We start from the raw sequence: 24581 nt of genomic DNA, 5'->3' as shown, positions 1-24581 counted from the left end.
TGTTTGTTTATGATCATTATGATAATGATTGTAAACAAATAAACAAATGGGGAAGGTCCTGAATGTGTGACAGGCTTTACACAACATGACATCTGCCAAAGACAGGATCTTACTACACAGAACAACTGGCCTGTTGGAGTCTGTTGTGAGTTCTGTTGGGTCCTCATATCTTGGTCCACTCCACGGGACAGGGTCCTACTGGCTGCTGGGTGCCAACAACGTGCAGGGGGCTCTGTAAACAACAAACAATTAAACAGTAAACAAAAACAACATGTAACATACGTTTATGAAGGAGAGTGACGCCATAGAAGATTGAAATATCCAGAAGTAATCTCTGTATTTCATCCAGTTGTAGAGTTTGAATTGTTTATGGACATGTAACATATTGTTCAACAGATAGGGATGACATAGTGACTCATTCTGAAGATTTTTAACTTAAGATATTTATCTTAAAAGACTACTTAAAGACTTGAGATACCTCTTTAGGAACTTCTCCGAGCAGCTTGAAGTCAAACATCTGGATCATCATGGCCAGAAGCATCTGTATTTCCATCAAGGCAAACCACCTAGTACAGAGGAATACATAATACAATGTATTAGGAAATCAGAGAGACAATTTTTCCTATGGATTAGCCTTTAGGCCTACGACAAAAATGTTGTGTTTCCTGTTTCAGTCCTGAAAAATTAGGGTCGGTAGGTAGGGATTATCTTCTTTTTTCTTTATTTTTTTTAGACTTTGGCAATCTCTAGTGATTCGACGTAAACAATACAGTTTGACGAAGTAGAACTTGCATGAGGACATGTTTTTTGATGTCACCGTTAGATGTCAAAGATGTGTACAACATTTCATCACTCAGGTGTCAGATCATGGAGCTAGAAAAGGTCAATCAGCTTGAAAAATTTATGTCCCATGCAGGGATCCACCCAAAAAAGGCTAGGGTCATTTTTTTCCTAGGCCTTAGAAGGTTTACTTACATTGTAGGAAAGAGATGATACATGTATTTGATACTGTAATAGTAAAAGAATTGATACCCATTTTTAACTTGTAAGCATCACATAAGTTGCAGAATTTACATGTAGAAAGACTTTGATATACAAATGTACATATAGAATACAACACGGGGTATTCCGTATCGCCCGAGGTATCGGCCCGAGGGCGATGCGGAATACACCGTGTTGTATTTTATTTATATCATACCCACCCAAGAAAACGCGCCTTTCAATACAAGATGAGCCAAAAGTTGGTGCCCCTAAACCCTCAAATGCAACAACATCAGTTCCAACGTCCGGATTCTGTATTCGAATTTTCGAAAGGGGCGCACGCGGTTAGGACGAAACGCGTTCGAATCGTTTTATGGAAGCCATGGAAGCGTTCGATAACGGGTTCCGGACCGGGCCGTACCGTAACGTACGGCCCGGTCCGGAACCCGTTATCGAACGTTATCGCGGTCCGGGTATGATATAAAGTCATGTACTGAGAAAATTGCTCCCCCACCTGCCAGGACATTGGTATCTCCCACCTCCAAAGCCAACGAACCCGTCCAGGAACAAATTCTTCTCCAGGTCAGCATCAAGCCAGCGGTCCTGTCAAGCAAGAAAACAACTTACAGTCACTCCCACGTTTGATTGGCCAGGGCTCAAAATTCAATTATGGGAATAGGTGCACTCGTGCACCCAACCTAAAAACATTGGGTGCACAAAAAATGTTTTGGCAGGGTTGGACAAGTTTTCAAAAATTCACTCGGGCAAGTACATGTACAGAGTCATTTCTACTTGCCCGAACCAACTTTTCACTTGCCCAAAATATACAACACTTTTATATGCATTTTTACTACCATTCTTACTATTTTATTTGAGAGTTTATAATGCTGCATGCTTTATTCTAAATTATCAAAATAAGGTGGTTTGAAACTTGCAATGGATTTTCTGACAAAAGGGCATTAAATATAATATCAATATGGCAAAATGATGAGTAATTTTTCTCCAAACACTGTAGCGGTTATTCTTCGGATCCAAAAAATTCACTTGCCCAATCGGGAAAGTAAAGGGCACTTGTCCGGACAGTACTTTTACTCGCCCTGGGCAAGTGGGCAATGGGACTTGTCCAACCCTGTTTGGGTACACTGTCTACATAAAATAAAATGCAGCTGCTGAATGTTGGATACTTACAGGAAGGAACTTGTCCGGTTCAGGGAAGAAGTTAGGATTGCGATGAGCCCAGTAGGGTGACATCATGAGGAGATGTCCCTTAGGTACGATGTATTTCTACATGAAACACAGGGGTCACTGTTAACATAAAGTATTGCTGATTAAGAAATAAGGATTATTCCTGTTATGATAAAATATCTTTGTTTGCAAAACCATGCCCAAAGTCTAATTGCATGTACAGTGTTAAGGAAAGTACATGTAATTAAATGTTCAAAGTAAATCAATAGAGAACATACATGTACACCTATTGTCTGATCACTCTATACTACTATGATCATGCCATGTTTGCTATAATAATTGTGAGGTTTAAATTGTGTTGTTGTGAGGTTTGACTTTAAATTTTTAAGGCAGTGCACTTTCTAGTGGATAATGAATTGTCCCGCATTCTGCATAATTTTATAATAAGTAGGTTTTGTGATCTTAGTAGAAACATAGTGTCTTTTGATGATCTTCTACATGGTAAAAGGATGGGGAAATGAAAGCAACTGTTTGAGATAGTCAGATTATGTTTATCGAAGGAAAACATATTGTTTTTGCTCCGTTTCTTCTTCTCCTCCAAACAGTAACTTATGACCTGACCAATGACATGATTTGTTGACATCTGTCACCATGGTGACTGGTGTTGGGTTACATAATGTTGCAATTTCATGGTCTGCTCTGCTGCTGTCACCATATACAGTAACTAGTAGTACATGTAATATACTGAGTAAGAATTAACAGAGCAGACCATGTCCGAAGGTAAACATTATGCATTTGCTTTGCAAATGTTACTTCTCTAGTTATTAATAATTATTATTATTAGTCATAGTCATTTGTTTCAAATGTAAAAAAAAACCATCCAGTTGATTTTAACCCCATAGTCAGCCTTCAATGGATGGAATACATGTATGTCAAAGGTAAAAATGTATTGGAATCTAGCTGTATTCCGGACTCTCCCACATACCCTGATCTTGAGAGGCTTGTCCACGGCCCTGGTGATGACCCCAGGTGACCTCAGGCGGATAGCCTCCATGATGCAGCGTTTCAGGAGGGGCAGTTTCTTCAGATCCTCCTCTGTGATTGGTTCGTCCCCTAATGTACAACAACAACAATGTAAAGGTACAATAAATATAGGTGCAGTTTTTTATGTTTACCTTTGCATAAGGAAAACAGTGTTTCGGATCTGTTTCTTCTTCTTCTTCTTCTCCAAACAAAAAAAGTCAATGACCTAGACCAGACATCTGTCACCGTGGTAGATGGTTGTCTTACAGTAGCAGAAATCCTGTGGTCTTGGATTACATTATGTAGCAAGCTTTGGAGGGCTGGTCATCATATACATGAAAGGGTTTAAGTAAGAATAAACAGAGCAGTAGTTTGATTGAGCAGGCCATGTGAAGGTAAACATTACGCATTAAATTTGTTTTGCACATGTTACTAGGACCATTCTAGTTACAATGTAAGTACATGTATTTGTATAAAATCTTAGTCTGTAGATAGAAATGGATATGTTCAACTGGATAGAATACCGTATGGAAAGAAGTTCAATAGAAAGGACTGTAAGCTATCTAAGATTATGGATCGTTCAGAAGCCCCACCTGGTGGTCCAAGATGGTCCTGCACTTCCTTCTTGACAGCAGCATGGACATCTTCATTGGACAGGATCATGGCCAACACCCAGAAACTCATCTGTGTGTGTAAGAAAAAAAACATTCATTAGACAAGGCAAACTATAGAACTATAGAGATGTATCACTTCTTCCTTTGAAGACCACCAAATTTGCTGTTCCATGATGTACATACATGTACATGTACATGTACACCTAGTAAAGCATGGCTCACAATAAATACACCAAGATGCAACATATCAGTTATCGAAATTAAAGGTGGTCCAATGGCCACTGACCACTAAAATATAGGCTGTGAGAACTAAAAAGACACTTTGGGACATTTTGGGACAATAGAAAAATAAACAAGAAAGGTGTAAAAAATACACCTAGGCGACGAATTGTATATTATGTAAATTAGGGTATTATCAATTTAATTTATTTTCATTATATGTACGAATTGGAATACTTCACTTCATAAGCTACATGTACATATATGTGGTTATCTACATGTCGGCAATCAACCAATATCGGGTCCCCATTCTTAGCTCTGTGTTTGTTGCTATTGTTTAGATTTAATTCCAATCTTGTTTTTTTTAAAAAAGTTTTATCAATATTTGAAATGGATATCTTATGTTTTACAAACATTTCAAACTTGTTCTTAACTTCTTAAGAAATTTCCGTAAATTACAAAACATTCGAAATATGTTTGAGTCCGCGTACGATATTTCCAATGATTTTTAAAGAAAGGCAACTCGGTTCTGCGATTTTTAAAATTTTTTGTAAATGACCCGTGACGAAGTAATTTGCACATCAACACGAAGCGTTCTGTGAGCCAAAAATAGGAATCGTTGATGAACCCTGCGGCGATCCTGCCGTCGGCGAGCACTCGACACGATAGCGGCCAGTCATTGATACTGAAAAACAGTGCCAAACCGTACGCTGCTTTTAATAAATCTCAAACTCTAGTGAAACATCAAATCCTTTCTGTTGTACCATGGTTGTACAGTCCGTCCATATTTCTTGAGATAAAAAAATAGGTACCCATTCACAAAAACGCCTGTAAATTCAAGGATCTTTCTCGCACAGTATTACGTAGATCTATTACACGGCGCCGAAACATGTCAAAATACACTCCGTCTTCCCTCTCGTCAAAAACGCCGTCCGTGCAAGTCATGTGTGCTTCCAAATAAGGAAGTCCGCGGAAACCGCTGGCATATTGCCGGTAGCTCGGGCGATCGCGATCTTCGGTCTGCATTGGCGCGTGTGACGTCATGATCGGGCTCATTTGTATGCATTTTGACTACATGGACTACAAAGGACGCCGCCGGAGGGCGTAAACCCAGATACCGCGGGTGAAACTGCACATCAAGTAAATACGAAGTTTGGCTGGTAAAAAAAAAGAAATTAAAATTAAGATCTCAGTTGATTGCCACTTTCGAAATTTTTGCAAATTATGACATTTTCGAAAACATGCTACTCAAGTACGTACATTTTTATAATAATTTCAGAATATTTATAATATTTTCAAAAATAAAAACATTGAGAAAATATTAAAGGTATTATTTTAAAAAACACGCGGTGACTTGGAATGGACTCTATAAGAGCGCACGTACAGCACATGAATCCAGGTAAAATCTATCAAAAGTTGTAAGACATAAAAGGACATACTACTTGTGATGAAAGCTCCTTGTATAAAGTCAGTAGGAACAAAGATCACTGGATACCGGTGATCATTATCTAGTCTACCGAAGCGATCCTTTTCTCCACCGCTGCAAATTTTACATGCCCGGTCAAGCGGCCGTTGACCTTATATAATAGAAAGCAGGACAATATAGTTTACGTGCGCTCTGGACTCTGGATCGATACGCAAAAACCATATGTATATCATATACATTATCATTATGTGCATAACATAGCATGGTCTGTCGCTGTGTGTATATTCTCTAAGGGTAGGAATAGGCTATCAAACCCAAACCTTTTCGCAGGTACGCGATTGTCAGAAAAATGTTTATGAAAGGCGGTATGAACCCCCAATGCTGCAGATATAGGCCTGGCGTGCTTGTAGGTTAGCCGTTGAGAGAACAGTTCTCTCAACGGCCAAACTCCCTTGGCATTCTTATCTCTCTATTTTGGCCGATTTCTACTCTTTCTAGCCGCCTCCTCAAGCCTGGTAGAGGCTACTTGTAGGTGCTTGTATTATTATATCCTGGATGCTGTCCGTGTGCTGGTTCGCAAACAGGCCACGCCCGCGAGGTCTGGTTTACAGATGTGTTGTCCGCCACACACGTTTGCAGGGACACCAACATGCATCCAAGGTTGATAAATAAATAAATAGAGTGACCACAGATACACTCGCCAGAAACGTACAGAACGACCTTATAGAGGTAAAGTTGATCCGCGAAGATCAGGCGGTTCCACAAGTGTCATCTGTTGTTGTTCTGTCGAATTGAACGTGTTGCGGTGCGTAGATACGAGCGCTCCTTGGTGACATTCGTTGTTTCCGATTCCGAATGCAGAAATGTATGTCCAGATACTAATATTTGCTATACACTTGATCTGGCCTGTCGTTCACAATTGACTTTTTCAGTGACGATATGTCTTTACATAGCCTCTATCAGACTCACAATGCTGGCTATTTATAGTAGAATATTTGCCAGGAGAGTTTGACCGCCTTGTAGGACCTTGTAGGTTTGACTGGCCTTCGGAGGGAAAGATTTAAGGGGGTCATTTAACTACCTCCTCGCGGCCGGACTCCCTTGGCCAATTTTAATCTCTTTTCCCCCCGAATTCTACGATCCGTATTCCCGTAGAAAGGTCTGGTGGAGGCTAGGTTTTATATGCCTCAAATCGCCGCGTCACAATGCAACGTTGGATGCACTTTTGTCCGTTTTTGTGGGCACATATTTTTCTTTGTAGCGGTTTTAGGACAAACAGTAAAAGGAAACACAACAGAAGAAGAAAAAGACACACATTATTTTTATAATCCTCCATGGGTATCATCGTTATACTAAATAAATGGAACCCGTCATTTCTTTTCGGCAGCGTTTTGGAATTTGAAAAGGCTTGCGCTGTGGACATGTGCTCATGTTGGTAATATAAGGGGCTTTACGTTTTCAGGTTTCGGGGAAGGTTTCTGTTTGTTTACACCGGCGCGTAACACCCTACAACAACAAGCTTGACCCCTTTCGCACCATCCCATACAGTGACCCTGGCCAGATGGCCGGAGGTTGCCTCGCACAAGTTGTTGTGGTCAGCAGAAATGTAGTTAGATAATCGTATTCATTGTCTTGGCCAATCAGGCGTAATTGTCTTACAATTAGCAATATTTAATCCCTCCCATATATTCCAAAAATGGACAGAGCTGGCAAAACATGTTAATAAGGATGTGTCCTCGTATAAATATCACCGCGACCTACTCGCAGACTCATTACGCACGGGAAAAAACCCACGTCCATCGGCGGCGTGACCTCACGACCAGGCCGCGGGACGTGGAGCGCGGGTAGCCCGGCCAATCTGGAGCAGCGCACGGGCGTGGAATGCGGGCAGCCCCGGCCAACTAGCCTGGGTGCCATCCGAATTTGTAACGGCTCCCCCGATTTTTCGGGGGAGCCGTTACAAATTCGGATGGCACCCAGGCTACCGGCCAACAGCGCGCGGACGTGGAAAGCGGGTGGCCCGCGGCCCGGTCAACCCTCGCCGGAGCAGCACGCACACTTGGAAGGCCCCCGGATTTTAGTCGTGCAGGCACGGAGGTAAGCCCAAACTTGAGTAGGTTGAGACTGTTCTTTTAATATTGGAACCATGCCATATGTAGTGTGTATTTGTGTCCACGGTCTTGGTTCATGTTGCCTTCTTACGTGTACCATCAAACGGTGTATTATTTTGGTTTAAAGTTTTTTCTGTGTAATGTTATGACTTTTTTGTGTGCATGTAACATGTAAGTTGTTCCATTTCGATCAGTCCGTTTTTCTATGCAGTCGTTCAGGCTAGGTGACATTGTCACTCTGAGCGGCCCCACGTTCTGCTCGGGTAGCGTCTCTTATTTTGAAATTTAAAGAATCGTTGTTCACACCGGCGTCCTGACGGTTCTGACACCGCTTCGTCCAAATGTTTTCCTTCGCTGTCAATCGTTGTTGTAAAGCTTGCGTAAATAACTCATTAATTTCGTTTCTACACTATGATAACCCTTTATACTATTCTAAATGACGTACCCAGTAAACTTAGCCTGTTGCGATTCTCTGGCTTAAAGTAAGTGTTGCCCCCAGCTTCTGACAACAGTGATTTTCCCCACAGTTCCCGACAAGTCAACGTGAAAAGTTCTAGTGGTTTGGGGGAAATTGGGTCACAGAGTAAAGATGAAAACATTCGCCTTTATATTTGTTGAGGATGTAGAACTGGTTTCTTAAGATTATACAAGAAGAAGCGCAGGCGGGCGTCCATGACTGTAGATATACCGGGGAGGCTACGTATAATAATAATAATAATAACTTTATTGCACAACAGTTGTACATGGTACAAAGTATGGCAAAACTTATCTATAAACTTAACTATGGACTAAACTAATTAATACAGGAGTTTGTGGCTGATATAGGATGTGAATGAACTTTTACCATATTGGAGGAATTTCTTATGTCTAGACATTGTTTGATATACATTCCTATATCTACCATACATGAGTTATCACAGGTCATTATTATCTTAAATTTGCTACTTAAATCCATCGATGTAAATTCTGGTACATATGACGATAGTTTCGTATTTAATGAATTGCGTACATCAACATACTTAGGACATTCCATCAAAAAGTGATACTCATTCTCAACTAGTTCTGGGCAGAATGGACAAACCCTCTGGTCAATAGGAAGCCTTTGAAATCTTCCGGTTTCTATACTGAGTTTGTGACATCCAATTCTGAGTTTTGTGATTGCTCGACGTATGTCAAAGCTCCTTATATTAGAAAGGTAATTTTCTTGCTTGTAATTCTTGTCTAAGGTTGAATATACGGTGCTAGGGCGAATAATCGTTCCGTTGTATATACAATCAGTTCCTTGACTCTGCTTCATACGTTTTGAGACTGACAGTTCATCGTTTTCAGAAAAACCCGCGCCTTGGACCGTCACATACATGTATGCCCTGCTATCACCATGGTACATCGCGTGGATCATTTCATTTCCCAACAGCCACAACTATCAACTTTAAAATAATCATTTTAAAAACTTTGCTTTGACTGATGTTGTCGTTTGAGTAAACAAGGAAGCGATTTGGCTGATTCGAATCTGCTGTCTCGGCGGGGTTGATTGGACGGGGTGAGAGTATAGAAGAAAACTCGCCCTTTGTCTGTACAATAATTATATACTAGAATAGGGTACTTGCTCATTAAATCTTTTGGAACTTTCCCTACTTTTGCTTTTTGTCGGCTTATAATATCAGCGGTTATAGGAAAGGTGAGTTCGCTATAATTAGAAATGCATAATGCGGATTCGATGGCCAGTAAACGGCAAACCATACGGGTCTGTTGGTTACATCATCGTACGATATTAAGAAAGTACGTGGCTATTGACACACCCGTTGTGGATATAAAATATTTCTCTTTCCTTATTGACACACCCGGTGTGGATAGGAATTTTTTCTCCTTATCGATTCACTTGGTGTGGATATAAAAAAATTATTTTCTTATTGACACACCCGACGTGGATGTATTTTTTGTTTATTGACATTCCGGTGTGGATACATCCTAACCCTAACCCTTAATGATTGATGCACCTAAACTTTGCTGCTCTGTACGCATGTCTTCTTCCGCGGTCACGCTGAACGCTGTCGAACTATGCAGAATAACGCAACCCTAGAATATAACAAACTTCGTTAACCTGTTCTACACTGTTTCTTTCAGCTCTACATGACGACAAACACAAAAGTTACTCAAGAATACAAGACAGAAGAAGTGGAACAAAATACCAGGTGAGTGCCTAACCACCCTTATTATACGCAATATTGTACATAATCACGATAGTTAGGCAATGTTCGCATCTCTATAGTACTTCTTTCACGATAAGCTGTGTGAGTTTTGAAAGGTACCATGCTTTCTATGATTAATGATTGCTGGGAAAACAATGTAGCCTGGGTGCCAGGCCCCCGTGCCAAGATTCAGTTAAATTACATGATAGGACTACTAAAGCATGTGGCATATGTAATTGCGAACGAGAGAAACACAGGCAGATATTATGTAAATTAAGATTTGATTTGCATAATTAATGAGAAATTCAGCAATGTTGTAATTCAGCAATGGTAACTGCCTGGAATTTCATACCTAGGGCATTTGAAAGTTAGGTGAGGTAAACATCATTAAATCACATAACTTATTCAAATAAGGACTTCGTTTGCTTTTCTCTCTTTGTGTCCACAGGTAAATTTCGCCATGTCTCACCCTGAGATGCAGACTACAGCAGGGATTCACTGGCAAGCACGAAGCCCAGTCAAGGAAGGATCGGGGTGTGCATTCATGTTTTGCACGCAAGAAGATTGAAAAACAAGCATTGATCATGCAGCAGCATCGTGAAAGCAAATAAAAAATATGAATAAAAAAAGCAAGACTGACACAAACACGCATGGTAGAAAACACACAAAACATCATCATTAGCACACAGTTAAGTTAGAAATAAAAGCCCAGCATCATATGGTTGAAACTAAAAACTTACTTAAAACACTATTCTTTTAAGCTTGAATATGCTGCTCCTTGTTCTTTCTTATGAGCAACAAAATTATTCTGTTTTATTTTATTCTATTTTTCTCTCTTGATAGAAGAGAACATATTTGAAATATCAATAAAGACAATCATTAATATTCTGTGTGCAAAAAGCCACAGTTGGCCGGAAAAGGTGCCTTTTGCATGTATGGTAACATAGGCCTTTCCTACTTATAAAGTATCCAGTTATCGACTGACAACTAAGCCATTAAACTTTAAACAAAAGACTTCTGCAAAAGATCAACCATCACTTTAGATATCCCTACTTGCTGTGTACAAACACAGAGTCATTCAAACAAGTAATTCCCTAGGGAATGCATTGACGGAATTTTTAGAATATTTTCAACTCGATCGCAGTACTATACTAACGGCTCCGCCCCTGAGGCGTCGCCAAAAAACATTAGAATTTCAGCCCTTCTTTTGTTTATCAGGCACACGTCCTGACTTTTGGATCCGGGAAAGTCCCCCCGAATTTCCTGTCTACTCTGCAATTATAGTTGACTTGAAGTGGAAGTCATACAATACTTCCAAAAAAACAGGTTGGGACAGTCCATCCTCACTTCGGGACAAGTGAAATTTATTTTGGGGAAAGTGGACAATAGGAAGAAAACAAAAATTTCAAGGCCTGCATATGATAACACCATGTAAGGCCACACAGACTCATGGATGACATCTTCTGAAGACCCTCAAACCAAGGAGCTTTCATCAGTGCGTGTGGGCAAATCCAAAAAATTCTAGCCAAAAAATGCTGCTAAACCACAGGAATACAAAGCTGGTATTGAAAATTAGCGGTTGTACATGACTACTTAAACGACAAGCTGGCACATGCTGGCCTTTTGTGGCATTTATGAGTCGGCACTGTACTGGATTCTTGAGTTCTGTAGAGCTTCGGCAGCCTGGGTGCCGTCCACTGTAGTTACCACGGGCTCCAGACTACGGAGGATGGCACACAGGCCAGAGCTTCAGAGTAGGTGATTTTTTTTAGAACAGGCGAAAATCAATTCGCGCGGAGATGTCATCCATAGAATTAAATCAGTGTTGCCCAACAAGATGCAAAGACTCTAAGAAGTATGTGGAGCTTCCTTTTCTTTTTTTACAATACTAGTACCTTTCTTGAAGATAACAGAAAAAATAAATCTTGTTTTGAATCCCCATACTCACAGGTACAGCGTTGGCCTGTGAGGCCCAGAGCATCAGAAGTGCATAGTTGGGTGCATGTGGTCTGTCCACCATTTTGGTCAAAGATTGCAGCAAGGTCTGAAGAGAAAATAAAAAAAAAACAATGTTTACAAACATATGACTAGTCTTGCAATATTGCATGATACATGTATCTTACTAAGGCCATACCAATTTAATTTGTTGGTTCTCGGATTTTTTCAGAAAAAATATGAAGCGACAGGGCGAAAAAAAATAAAAATAAAAACAGGTCTAGGCATTCCATTATAGGCTTAAATGCTACGGAATGAGCCATGAAGTCAACATAAAAGGCTGGGTTAAAATTTAAACATTGAATTTTGAACTTTTAATCAAACCACTGCAATGATAGATGGGAAAACTGTAACAACTAGGAAGAAAAGGAATCTCCTCAACTGTTGGGGGCAAAACATGAGCATTTTTCAGTTGATTCAGGACCAGAATCAATTTTTTTTTTTTGCAAATCAGAAAAAAACGAAGAGGCGAATCCGAGAACCAACAAATTAAATTGGTGTGACCTAATCTTATACGATAACAATGTACAATATTTTAGGGCAAACTAGCTACCGTTACTTCTTGGAACTTGTAGGCTACAAAATCAGATGGGATAAATGAGTATGACTATGAGCCTAATGATAATAACTCTTTAAAGGAGTACTAACCTCCAGAAGGAGGTGCTAAATTTCGACAGGCATTTAATTTTGGAAGTGAAAAATGCATATTATTTTACAGTATACAATTAAATGCCCATTTTGCGCGCAAGTCTTAAAACGCATCGACTCCAGGACAAACTCTCCAAATACCCTCAAAACTATCCCAGAATACACCACGCTACCCCATTGGTGTCTATGTTTTAAACAAAAAGTTACGTTACAGACCTCATTTCGGGGGCGATAAGAAAAATTCGTACCGTTTTGTGTTCTTTGGTATCTTACCAACCATTGCCCTTCTTGGTGTTCTTATCGCCCCTCATTTATGCCGCAAATATTGACGATGAAAAAAACGGCGTAATCTAGTTATCCTTTCCATAAGTGGCGTAATCTAATTATCTGTTCAAGTGATACTTACATGCAAATAAGTTGAGAAAATCAAAACACGCAGGATGAAACTGGCTCCCACTGTATTCGACATCCTGATATTATAATATCCAAGCCACAGGTCAAGCAAAGTAAAGCAAGTAATTTCTCAATAATCAGCTTGTTAGTGTGCTTGTCTCCTACCATTTTCGCCGAAAAATGTTTATGTTGACCTGAAGTGTATGAGTATTGCGTAAGCCAGAGTTCCCGGATGTATCAATTGTGGTTCAGCATGGGGGAAAATGATATTGATATCGCTCTACAAACATGCGCCGCGCAAGTCGTACAAGCGAAATTATGTAAAAAGTCGGCTAGTTATGTGTTCATTGCAGCATGATGTATCGGAAAATAGCACTTCCTTCTGGAGGTTAGTACTCCTTTAAAGGCAATTTCAGGACAGCAATACATAAAATATTCACGATAAGGACATCTGTCTGATATTGACAATTATGTGTAGATAGGACCAAGGCCACACCAATTTAATTTCTTGGTTAACAGATTCGCCCGCTTCATTTTTTTTCTAATTTGCAAAAAAAAAAAAAATTTCAGAATCAACTGCAAAATGCTCAATATTTTGCCTGGAACAGTTGAAAACAGTCCTTTTCTTCCTACTTGTTACAGTTATTCCATCTTTCAATGCAACTTGGTATCATTAAAAGTTCAAAATTCGTTGTTTAAATTTTGAGCCATAATAAGATGCCTAGGCCTGTTTTTATTTTTTCGCCTGCCCGCTCCATTATCTTTCCAGAAAAATCCGTTAACCAAGAAATTAAATTGGTGTGGCCCAAGGAAAGAATTTTAAGTTTTCCATCAGCGACATCATATTTTTGCCTCATATATATCAGTATGCTTTGGGATAGAGTTGATTCAACTTCAATTGAAAACATGGCAAGAAAATTGACTCTTGAGATCCAACTTCATTGTCCTGAAATCACTTTGGGTGTCTTTAAGTTTAAAGAAGGTGCTGGCTAGAAATTTTTCAAGAAGACTTACTTGTGATTCCGTTTCTTTTCTCTCCATGTTAGCTATTGATCTTGAAAAAAGTGACAACAGCCACTTTTTAGACTCTGCCCATTCCCTATAACACAAAAGTATGGTTAGAGTTAGAACCTAGAAGATAGAAACCAAATCCTGCAGTAGTCTTTTCACAGCTTGTTGGTAGAATGTTGTGTATGTGCAAAACTTGGATTTTCCATGGGTTTTTCTGAACTTGGAAGTTTGGTCAATGTTGCATCAGAATTTTGCCCATTGCAGACGATATCTTTTCTGACACAACATTTGAAAACTAAAGACAGAACGTCACCCTTAAATATGCAATTATGACTTTGTAGGAAACGTTCTATTGAAATGATATGCTCAATACGTTTCATGCAGGTGCAGTACGTTATGCCAACATGCTCTAGACTTAAAATTTACGGATATGAGTTTTTAGCAATAACTTAAAGGTTAAAGTTAAAGTGGAAAAGACTAACATTTTCGGTCTTCTACCATCAAAAGACAAAGACAAATCTCACATACAAGATCTCTCAAGGCTAGGTTCTTAGAACATAAACGACCTAGCTCGACTACTTTGGAGGTCTCAACATATACACAGTCTCACTGGACAAAGTAAGAATCTTGGACTGAGAACCAGACTTCTTTGCACGAGGGATTAAAGAGGCCATCTACATCAGGGCATTACAACCATCCCTCAACAGAGACGGGGGACACCACAGACTTTCTGCAACCTATGATCCACTGCTCACGGAGTCACGTGTGTTATCTGCGTGACGTCACGGAAGCGGTGGATTGCTCATTCCTTGACAAAGACTGGAGTTGTACAGTCAAAAATTTGGGTGAGTCCAATTTCTTGTGTTGGAGATTAAAGTTTAAACTTGCTTCATAAATCTTACATACCTTAAGAAAAATGGTGGCAGCTGTGACCCATACTCAAAGTCAGCGTCGTACTTGACAAAAGTGTCAGAGAATTCCTGCACTCTGTCCTTGTCTGTGGGCACGTTTTCTGCACCAAACAGGTTATTGACAACTGCAGCAAACATGCACCTGGAATAACAAGGACACAACTGTTAAAACTATGCATCAACTATTGTTAATTAGACCAGTTACAGCTAATATGAGCCTTTCTTGCAACCATTCTTGTTGTTAACCCATTGACAAATGCTAGGATATTGTGTAGGAAGGCCATGTTGATTTGATTATATGGATGACATCCGCGCGCGCATGAATCTTCGGCCGTTTCCAAAAAAAAATGTTTTCAACCATACGGTAACTGTAAATCATACGAAACAGATGCAAAATGAGCATTATATACAAAAAGTTGAAAATAAAACATTGGAAAACGATACCAATGTTGTAGAATGCTAAAATCAAATGAAAAAGAGGAAATGTAAAGAAATGTCTATATCTTAAACATTTGTGTCATTTGTTCAATCTTCATGACCACATAGATTTCATAATGAAAGCAACTTTTTTGGGGGCCAACCTTTTTTTATTCGCAAGCTCACATCAGTTTTGGGGATCCGAGAGGATGTCATCCATATAATCAAATCAACATGATCTAACTTGTGAAAAAAAAAAGATGATCCCTACCTACTGACCACAATTTTTTCAGGACTGAAACAGGAAACAACAATTTTTTTCCTACATATAGGCCTATCAACCCTTACATCAAGTATTTTGCTAATAAGTGAGATTCTTTATTGACACAACAAATAAGTACAGAAACTTTTGTATGGTCTTCTAGTTCTACAACTAAAGATCTAACAAAGCTAAATAAATGTGTGGATAACGTCATCTTACGTACAGAGTATATGTATGCTGTAACAATAAAGGTTTAACTATTCTCTAACATGCATATGTCTCCAAGATCGAAACATTCTTTAGTGTATTTTCCTATTTGAATACTGTATTGGTTATCTCCCCTGAGAATGTAGTTGAATTTATCTATAGGATCTAACGTATTGAAATCAATTGAACAAGCGGAAAGAAAAGTGAACAGCAATACTATATAGGCGCTTATCATTGTAAGTGTTTATTGTGTACAATCCATAATGAAAATTGAAATGGTGCTCATTTTTAATCATGTTATAATAAATTGCGATAGTCTATTAGCTCACCTCCTGACTAATTTGTTGAGGTCATCCTTCCCATGATGCTCCAGCTGTTCCAACTGTTGCTTGAACTCCCCCCACAGGTCGGAGCAGAAGTTGTGCAGGTTGGCGGGGGCCAGGCGACCCTTTATCGTGTCGTGGATTTTCGTGTGGTACTGAAAGAACGACTCTGTGCTCACCGAGGCTGAAACGAGAAATAGGTTATCTCACTCAGCAAAAGAGTAATTCACTTTATGTTCACGGTAGCAAAATTTCACGGTCTGAGAAAAATGGACATGTTCACGTAACTATATGTTCACGGTGGTGACAAGTGCAGGAAAAAGAAAGTCCAGGAATTATTTGTTAATTGTAATGATAAGTTCACTGTACACAAGAGACAGTGAAAACAGTGAACTTATCAGCAGTGAACAAATCAGGAATTACAGTATACTACATGGAACAATTCAAATGTAAGACTCTATCATTAGTGTATGCAATACATTTTTTTAACACATTGTGAACTTGTTTTTTCATAAAAATTGAATACACTTTTCTCCTTTGATGCTCCAGTGTTTGCCTTTCAATCACTTCATGGAATTTTGCTGCTTTTGACGGACAAAATTTTTGCCCAATCCGTCATCTTTGGCACACAAAAATTGGCAAATAAAGCTTAGTCTACCAGCAAAATTAGCCCCTCAAAATGCAGGAAATAGCATGTTGTTCTGCCCAGTATCATGTCACATGACTCGTAGTGAAGAACCAGCCGGAAGGTTCCTGTTTAGATCTCCTGACATAAAAGGAGGATTGGCCAACCAATCACAACACTAAAGAAACTCAGCGAAACTGAAACTAACTTACAAGGGTCTGAAATGACTGATAAACAGTTCTGGAGGCTCAACTTTGGTTGCTGCATAAGGCCATGTTGATTTGATTATATGGATGACATCCTCCGGGAGCCCCAAAACTGATGCGCGCGTGTGAATAAAAAAAAAGTTTTGGAAAAAAAAAAGTTCCTTTCATTAATGGCACAGAATATGGTTTGGCGAATAATCTAGTCTTCAAGTTCATTTCTATACAATTTCGTCTTTTTTTGTTTGATTTTGGCATTCTACGACATTGGCATAGTTTTTATTAATTTTTTTTGTAACTTTTTGCTCATTTTGCAACTGTTTTGTACGATTTACAGTATGGTTGAAAACTTTTTTTTTTTGGAAACGGCCGAAAATTCATGCGCGCGCGGATGTCATCCATATAATCAAATCAGCATGGCCTAAGGAGGAGAACTGATAATGATGATGATGTTTTCAAGTTTTTTAAGACATCTGCTATTGACTGAGCTACAAGTTGCCGGTTTTAGAGACGACTAATGTTACCTGTGTGTGAGACTGGGTCCTGTACTGCTTTCTGGAAGTCCAGGTTGGGTGACTGGAAGAAGGTGGTGATGTCCTCTGGTTCTGTTACAAACGTCATCCATCTTCCAGCAGCAACTATGGTGAACACTGGACCCAACTGGAATATCACACATACAAGTAGCTGTTAAACCCCTGTCACACATTGCCGAATTTGGCCTCTCGCACACTTAACCGAACTCCCTCCAACCATGGCCATGGTACCATCACTGGTACTAGAAAAAACTGTGAAAACTCGCAAGCACTACACAAAGCTATATATAAGGCAATTTAGAGGGTGAGAAGCAATTAATTTGCAGACAGACGCTAATATCTTTACAAGTGCGCATTGTGCTAAACAAAGGACTGTCTCCTTGGGGTGTCCCTACCTGACGAAGAGACTACTAGTATGGATATAAAATGTCCATCTTGGATTATTTCGATATCGTTTTTCAGTAACTATGTCTACTTATTTCCCTTGTCCTGCTGGCAATTTTTACACAATATTTTTAATTTCAAATAATTTCATGTCTTAATCAGGTCACAGACCCTTGACTTTTTTTGCCCTGCGGCGGCGTAGTTACTTCCGCATGCGTTGCGTTTCGCTGCGGTGTGATGCGTTGCACAAGAAACACCCCCAAATCGCACATATACAGGGCACTATATAGATGGTACTGTATGTGCAACCCATATATATATATGGGCCCCGCAGGACAAGGGTTAATGTTCTCCCGACTGGCCGTTGTTCAGCAATGTCTAAATCATATCTAATGTCCGCTAGCCGTTTTATAGACATTTTTGACTCTACCAGTGATATGGTTAGGAGCAAGGGTTGGCTGTGATTGGTTGGCATTTTGAAACAGCTGAACAGTAGCCAACCTTACCGAACTGTCCAGTAAGGTTGGCTACTGTTCAGCTGTTTCAAAATGTTTAAAACTTGTGGGCGGGAGGTACAGCTACATGATTGGCTGGTGTTTGGGAGTAGGTCAGCAGCGTGTGCATGCTCGGGGGTCAAATTTGACTCAAATTTAGCTAAAATTTGATACGCATAGAAAGATTGGTGTGGCCCAAATCCCAAACTTCAAAGACTGATCCCAAACTTCAGTTCAGCCACCATTGGTTGGTTGGTGGTCAGGGGAGGTTCTGTATAATTAGTCGCAGGGGTTTATTATGATATGATATAATGATGTACACATGATAATTTTTATATTTCAGCGTGCAAAATACCTGGTTGCCCAGTTGCCCCGGGCAAATTTTACTTGGGCCTAGTGTGCTACCTGAATTTTAAGAATCACCTCCCCCCCCCCACTTGGCTTGCACCACTGTATCTGGCAGATGCTTTTTAATTTAAGGTATTAATTTTAAAATTAAATTTAAGCTATGTAGTAACTTATAGGTGTCATAATGCAACCTAAAATTCTGATGGGCAACCTAATTTTTGCCCACTGGGCAACCTGGTTCAAAAAAGTATTTTGTATACTGTATTTGGCTTTCATTCCTATCAAAACATGACATAACTTTTTAAAAGTATATTTTCTTTGACTTTTGAGAGTATGAATGGTTTTGATTGTTATCCTTATATGGCAGGATTTTGCCCCACAGCTGGGTTTATCTGTCAGGTCCTGACAGTCACCGCCCATGTGGGACACATGTGGCCTGTGTGATGATCAGATAAATGGTCCAGGCCTGTGTGGTCTGTCAGATAGATTAGGGAAACTGTGCGGAAAACCACATGGCACTAAATTATCTCATGCCAATCAACTGTCCTGGACACAGCTGAAAAATACCAGCATTTTGTTTTTTTTTTATATTCCAACATTTCATGACTATACATGGTGACAGCACACTCAAGTTATATCAACTTACTACCGTACATTTTTTGTATTTTATGCCGCCACTAGCCGCGGCGACTGTTGCAGGGCTTCTCTTGCTTGCAGTCTTTTACATTAGCCCTAACAACAGTTGCAGGGCTTCTCTTGCTTGCAGTCTTTTACATTAGCCCTAACAACAGTTAGGGCTAATGTAAAAGACTGCAAGCAAGAGAAGCCCTGCAACAGTCGCCGCGGCTATGCCGCCACCAACACAGAGTACAGGACAGGACAATACTCATTTTCACTTGGAAAGTCGTGTAAAGTGCCTTTCCCAAGGGCACAAGATGGCATGTCAGGACAAGAACCCGGGACCTCTTGGTTCCGAGTCGAACACTGCCGCTACGCCACACTCCTGGACTGTCGTCATATATTTTATGACACTTAATTTGATAAGTTGTTCCTGTCGTGCATAGATTTGGTTCATAATCTAATGATATAACGTTAATTTGCATGTGTAATTTGTGAAGCGAACGAAGCTACACCATGCCTTAGCGTACGTGGCACTTCGTACTACAGTCCACATAGATAATGTTTCAAGACTGACACAAAATTATTCTTAGATCAAAGGTCGTCGTGGCCGGTCATGAATATGATCGATAGTACACGTACCTTCCGCCTTGTCTCTTCGATGAAGTCTAGAGGGGCCTTTCCGAAGTCGATAGCGCAGCCGAACCACGGTATCCAGCCGTCCATACACGGGGGACGGCCCTTCTTCACGATGTTCCTCCACGAGAAGAAGGCAAAACACAGGGAGAACAGGATCATGTACTTAAAAGCGTTGAAAAGTTCGTCGCCCGGCGAATGTTCACCGATGGTCGTCGCCATTTTGACTCACGTAGTGACAGGGGTGATCCGTTATATTCCCTTTGGGCAGACCAAATATTACATATACTGAAGAATTGTTGACAACAGAGCACTTTAAATTACTAAAAATGTCACAAAATTGATATAATTTAGTACCATCTAACGACATAATATCGCCTAAATATGTTTACCATTGGATAGAATCCGGAATTTAGTCTCCTCCTTCCTTTCCTTAGTTTCTGGCTTGTCCCTTACAGAGATGCTATCACGTGATGGATATGTATACTGGAGATTTAGGGGTAGTTTTCTTAAATAAAACTACATTTGCCTTTATATTAACCTAAAGTATGAAATATAGAAATTTAACACATTTTAACATCAAAATTAATTGTATATCTATCAGATATTTTTTTATTTTGATGCATAAATTTTACAATTTAAAAATGTATGAGGAACTGACCTCCCCGTATAAAGATGTGGATTGATCCAAATCTTGATAACCTCTGACCTGTTGAGTGGGAGACGACCGGGAGTTTTTTTTCGCGCACAGGTGGCGTCAGGGATCAACACTGCAGATGCACCTTGTCTTACCTGCTTACCTGGCCGTAACACTCACCTGACAGGCAGACACACGGACTCACCATGTCACTCCGAACCCTCCCGCTCCTCTTCATCAACCTGGGCGGAGAGATGATGTACATCTTGGACCAGAGACTGCGGGCGCAGAACATTCCACCGGACAAAGCCAGGAAAGGTGAACACACCTTTTCAGTTTTATCACTCGAACGTTAACCGCTAAATGTTACCTTTTAGCAGCTATTGTCCCCCTTATTTTACGGCTAGGGTGGAAACGCTTAAGACATAACGCCCAGACTAGCTACCAGACGGGGCCTTGCCCTTAAGGGCCAGACGCTCTTATTATTTAGAAAAATAAAAGGAAAAGAAAGATAGAATTCCATTTCCCGTGCGATTCAATTGTCTCAAAGCTGTTTTGTGTCAATTTTATTGTGTCGTGACTTGGCATCTCTTTTGAAAGGGGATCTCCTTTCACAAGGGTAGAAAGCATTCGGACAAAAGATGTTGGCTGGTCAGGAAAAAAGACATCAGCGAAAGGAGATAACCTAAAGGGATTAAGGAATATGATCCCCGTATCTTATGGCTGTACCATTATAGCTACATGACATTTAAGCAATGTGTCCTTCACATTAGATGTGTACTGTATCAACCAAAATCTGATCTCCATTTTATTTGCACAACATGGAATATCAGTTTTTCTCTTAAAGCTGCATTATGTAATATTAGGATAATATTAATACATACATTTTTTTTTTAAATTTTCTGGTCATTTCTTTACAGTTCAATCAACTGTTAATTGTTAATACCTTAAACAATTACAACTAAGTGGCATTCAGGAAGTGGCGGTGCCAAAATATGATACTTTGTGTTGAAACCAACTGTTACTACATTTTGCTAGCTAGTTAGTGGTGGTACCACAATCTGCGTGTGCCTTGTGTGGACTGTTTTAGCACCAACGATAAATTTCAGAGATATAAGATAATTGCCCAAATGTGTTGAAAAGTGAAAATAATTTTTACAATCACACACCACGATATTTTCAATTAAAGGTATTCCAATATTTTTGGTGCAAAAATGTCCCTTCAGAAAAAAAAAAAGGAAAACGAGAACATCATTTTTAGTTTACACTGTGTATAAAAGTAAATTATATAATATATAATATATACACCGCACTGACTTGATTTTTTTTCATTCAAGTTTTCAATGACCTTTATTGTACATTTTTGCTCATTGCGAACTAAGTACAGGTCACGGCAAATAGCGATGGCAAACTAAAATATATCTATAGTAAAACTACAGATGTACAGGTTCTGCTTCTTCTCGCTTCTTAAAGGCAGTTGTAAATGTAAGAACATATGGAGTTTATAGTACGAGGATTATCGAGTTTCAATTCATTGTATTAAGATCTGACCACTTGTAAAAAGATGGTCTTTCGGCTGCGTACTTCTCCTGTATTTACCCTGGACCTAAATTTGGAACAATTTCTAACAATAACCGTACCCTCAGTCAAGTACCCTGGAGGCTACTTGTGTTTATAGATCCAAGCGCTCTCAGAGATATTTGCTTATCTGACTGGAGAGTTATAAATAGCTCATTGGGTGGGGTGGGAAAAGCTTCCTACAAGCTGTCATTATTCCCATTGAGATTTTAGAGGGTTACCCTAAAAGCAGAGATTTAGGCTTCAGCTTAGTTTTGACATGTTTTTAGGCGTTTTAATTCTATCAGGCTAAACGTTGTTTTTTTTTTTTACTAGGTGCCTTTTTTTTCGCAAGCCAAACTTCGGGTAACATATTGGATGCCAATGACTCAAAATTAACGGTGTGCCGATGGCCAGTGACCACTGAAATTCAAGCTGGGACAACTAAAAAGACAATTTGGGACATTTTTGGGACAATAGAAAAATAGTCAACATCAGAATGTCAGCCCTTCTTTTGTTTGGCTCCAGAAAAAGCTACCCAAAATTTCCCGTTTACTCTACAATTATAGCGCGTCTGGCCTAATTGGAAGTCAGAATGTAAGCAAAATAAAGCTGACTTCAAGTTCACGTTCACTTCCTGAAAAACAGGTTGGGACAGTTCATCCTCACTTCGGGACAATTGAAATTTATTTTAGGGACAGTGGTGGGACAAGAGGAAAAAAAAGTTAATTTCGAGGCCTGCAATGATAAGTAGTTGTCTTGCCAATGTGATACTGTCTTGTATGATGCTCCAAAAATCTGCTGTGAGATTATCAGAGGGTTTAACACTAGGGAATAAACAGATTTTCTGGAAAAGAAATGAATAATATTATAGACTGTGTGAATGTTTTTTACATGAAAGTGTATGGTCCTTGTGGTCTTTAAAAATAATAATCAGGCCATGTTTTGAAGCATTTTCACTCGTTTTCACTCATTTTCACATTTTCTGTACACCGTGTTTTGAAATACCAAGTTAAGTGTGACAACACCAGTTTGTCTTTTCTCCCACAAATATTATATGGTAGTTACTAGTATACACATATACACTGTGGTGTTGTTCTAGGGAAAAACAGTTCTATTTTCAAGCAGTTTAATGAAATCAACAATAATATTACCAGTGTACAGAATATGATATTATCTGTAATTGTTTCTTCTAGGCACGTATCAAATGTACTACAAAATAGTATGTAAGTATTCATAGAGGATAGCTAAGGTGATGCTTTTAGGTTTGAATCCAGCGATGTCAGGGGATAGGGCTTTTACGTTTAATGTTTCACATGCCATTTGAAGTGTTCTTTCTCTGTCAGTGCCTAATGCAATATTAAGAACATCAGAATGTTTGAACTGGTAAGTCGACTGTAGACATTTTGCAAATGGCAGAGGTGATTTTCATTCACCTCGCACACATTTCTGTCTCCGTAAGTGTTTGCGTAGTGCAACTGTAAGCTCTTAAGACACACGCCCAGTCAAGGCAGAATAATAGGTTTTCAAAGAGGTGGAGTAGTGAAATAAAATGGCGTGCTTGGATTCCAACCTGGAATTCGGAATTTCAGCGTCTAGATCCCAAACTGAAATGCAAAACTCTGCCAATATAATTCATTTGCATTTCAGTGATCGAAATAATGCAAGGTGACCATGCAATTTGTTGAAAAAAGCACAACAATTGCAGGTAAAAATAAAGTAAAGTAATTGCAATTTTGCTGCTTGAAAGAGTTTTGACGTCTCTTGGTAGCAAATGCAAGGAGCCCCTTTACAAAACAGATGGTACACAGGCTAGGATGACTCCCTTTGACTTTGAGTATGACCTTGTGAAACCCTGCTTTAAAGGCATTTTCTGAGGGTGCATCAACGACTTCATCTCATAACCCATTCTACCAAGCAACAGTTTTAGCGTTTTGTGTGTGCCACGTGCACGTGCACTGCTTTTGGAAATACAGGAATACTGAATATGCAATGTACAAAATGTATATGGACGCTGGATGTTTGCAATTGACATGATACAATTTTTTATTTTTATTTTTGCACATTTAGCTTTTTTACATTTACTTACTTCAATTTTCAACTCAAAACAAGGATCATACGAACTATTACATGTTTGGGGTCTACATTTAGAAATTGGAATGCATGTTTTCTCGGGTGGGAGTGATAGCAGTTGCTTTGATCACTATACAATGTATCTTGTTAGGCTCTAACAACATCAAAAGGGGAGGCAGTGCGTTGAAATTCCTTTTAAATGCACATTGTAATTGCTAAGTCACGACTTAAGATTCCTGACTGGATGCAAGGCCTGACCAGACAACATTAAAGCTGCATTAACATGCCCGTAGCCAGGATTTTGAATGGAGGGGTTCATCCCACTGCTTGAGGGACCAGTGAGCGGCAAAGGTGCAAGTTCCCATATGGGGGTCCGGGGGTATGCTCCCCCAGAAAATTTTGAAAAATGAACCCTTTGAAATGCGTTTTTGAGAGGATTTCAAAGAAAAAATTCAGAGATAACTTTTTATTCAATGACAAACTGATTAGTTTTTCTACGATTCCAGCCCGCTGGTGATACAATTCAGACCATATTTACAAGAAAAAGTGGACCAAAAA

General features: G+C 39.5%; 2 protein-coding genes and 1 long non-coding RNA gene across 3 annotated transcripts in view; 2 read left to right on the top strand and 1 right to left on the bottom strand.

Annotated features, from left to right (window-relative positions):
* Positions 1 to 39: 39 nt before the first annotated feature.
* On the bottom strand, positions 40 to 20021 carry LOC109485165 (24-hydroxycholesterol 7-alpha-hydroxylase-like). Its single transcript, XM_019788609.1, has 12 exons — positions 19763 to 20021; positions 17268 to 17403; positions 15922 to 16099; positions 14702 to 14848; positions 13799 to 13883; positions 11697 to 11792; positions 3783 to 3873; positions 3152 to 3279; positions 2170 to 2265; positions 1496 to 1584; positions 479 to 566; positions 40 to 232 (listed from the first exon to the last, which is right to left on the bottom strand). The coding sequence occupies exons 1-12, from the start codon at positions 19976 to 19978 to the stop codon at positions 164 to 166; spliced, it is 1419 nt and encodes a 472-aa protein (XP_019644168.1). The 5' UTR covers positions 19979 to 20021; the 3' UTR covers positions 40 to 163.
* On the top strand, positions 7448 to 10314 carry LOC109485187. Its single transcript, XR_002141110.1, has 3 exons — positions 7448 to 7545; positions 9684 to 9751; positions 10197 to 10314. It is a non-coding gene; the product is annotated as an uncharacterized LOC109485187 (long non-coding RNA).
* Positions 20022 to 20473: 452 nt separating the features above from the next.
* LOC109485169 (protein OSCP1-like) overlaps positions 20474 to 24581 on the top strand; it is a 34807-nt gene continuing 30699 nt past the window's right edge. Inside the window, exon 1 of the mRNA XM_019788620.1 lies at positions 20474 to 20711. Coding sequence (XP_019644179.1) covers positions 20600 to 20711 — 112 coding nt within the window. The 5' untranslated portion in view covers positions 20474 to 20599. The remainder of the gene's footprint in view (positions 20712 to 24581) is intronic.

Source organism: Branchiostoma belcheri, unplaced genomic scaffold (genome assembly GCF_001625305.1).
Source record: "Branchiostoma belcheri isolate BF01 breed outbred unplaced genomic scaffold, Haploidv18h27 scaffold73, whole genome shotgun sequence".
In the NCBI taxonomy this organism is placed as follows: domain Eukaryota; kingdom Metazoa; phylum Chordata; class Leptocardii; order Amphioxiformes; family Branchiostomatidae; genus Branchiostoma; species Branchiostoma belcheri.
Note: the sequence above shows the minus strand (reverse complement) of the source record. Positions and strands in the feature narration are given on the sequence as shown.

What these genes read in the sequence shown, in the direction of transcription:
- LOC109485165 (XM_019788609.1), bottom strand. Translation starts at nt 19,978, where the DNA reads ATGGCGACGACCATCGGTGAACATTCGCCGGGCGACGAACTTTTCAAC. An exon ending in TCGAAGAGACAAGGCGGAAG is followed by an intron (nt 17,404 to 19,762) that starts GTACGTGTACTA and finishes GTGATATTCCAG; the next exon opens with TTGGGTCCAGTGTTCACCAT. An exon ending in AACCGGACAAGTTCCTTCCT is followed by an intron (nt 1,585 to 2,169) that starts GTAAGTATCCAA and finishes CTTGCTTGACAG; the next exon opens with GACCGCTGGCTTGATGCTGA.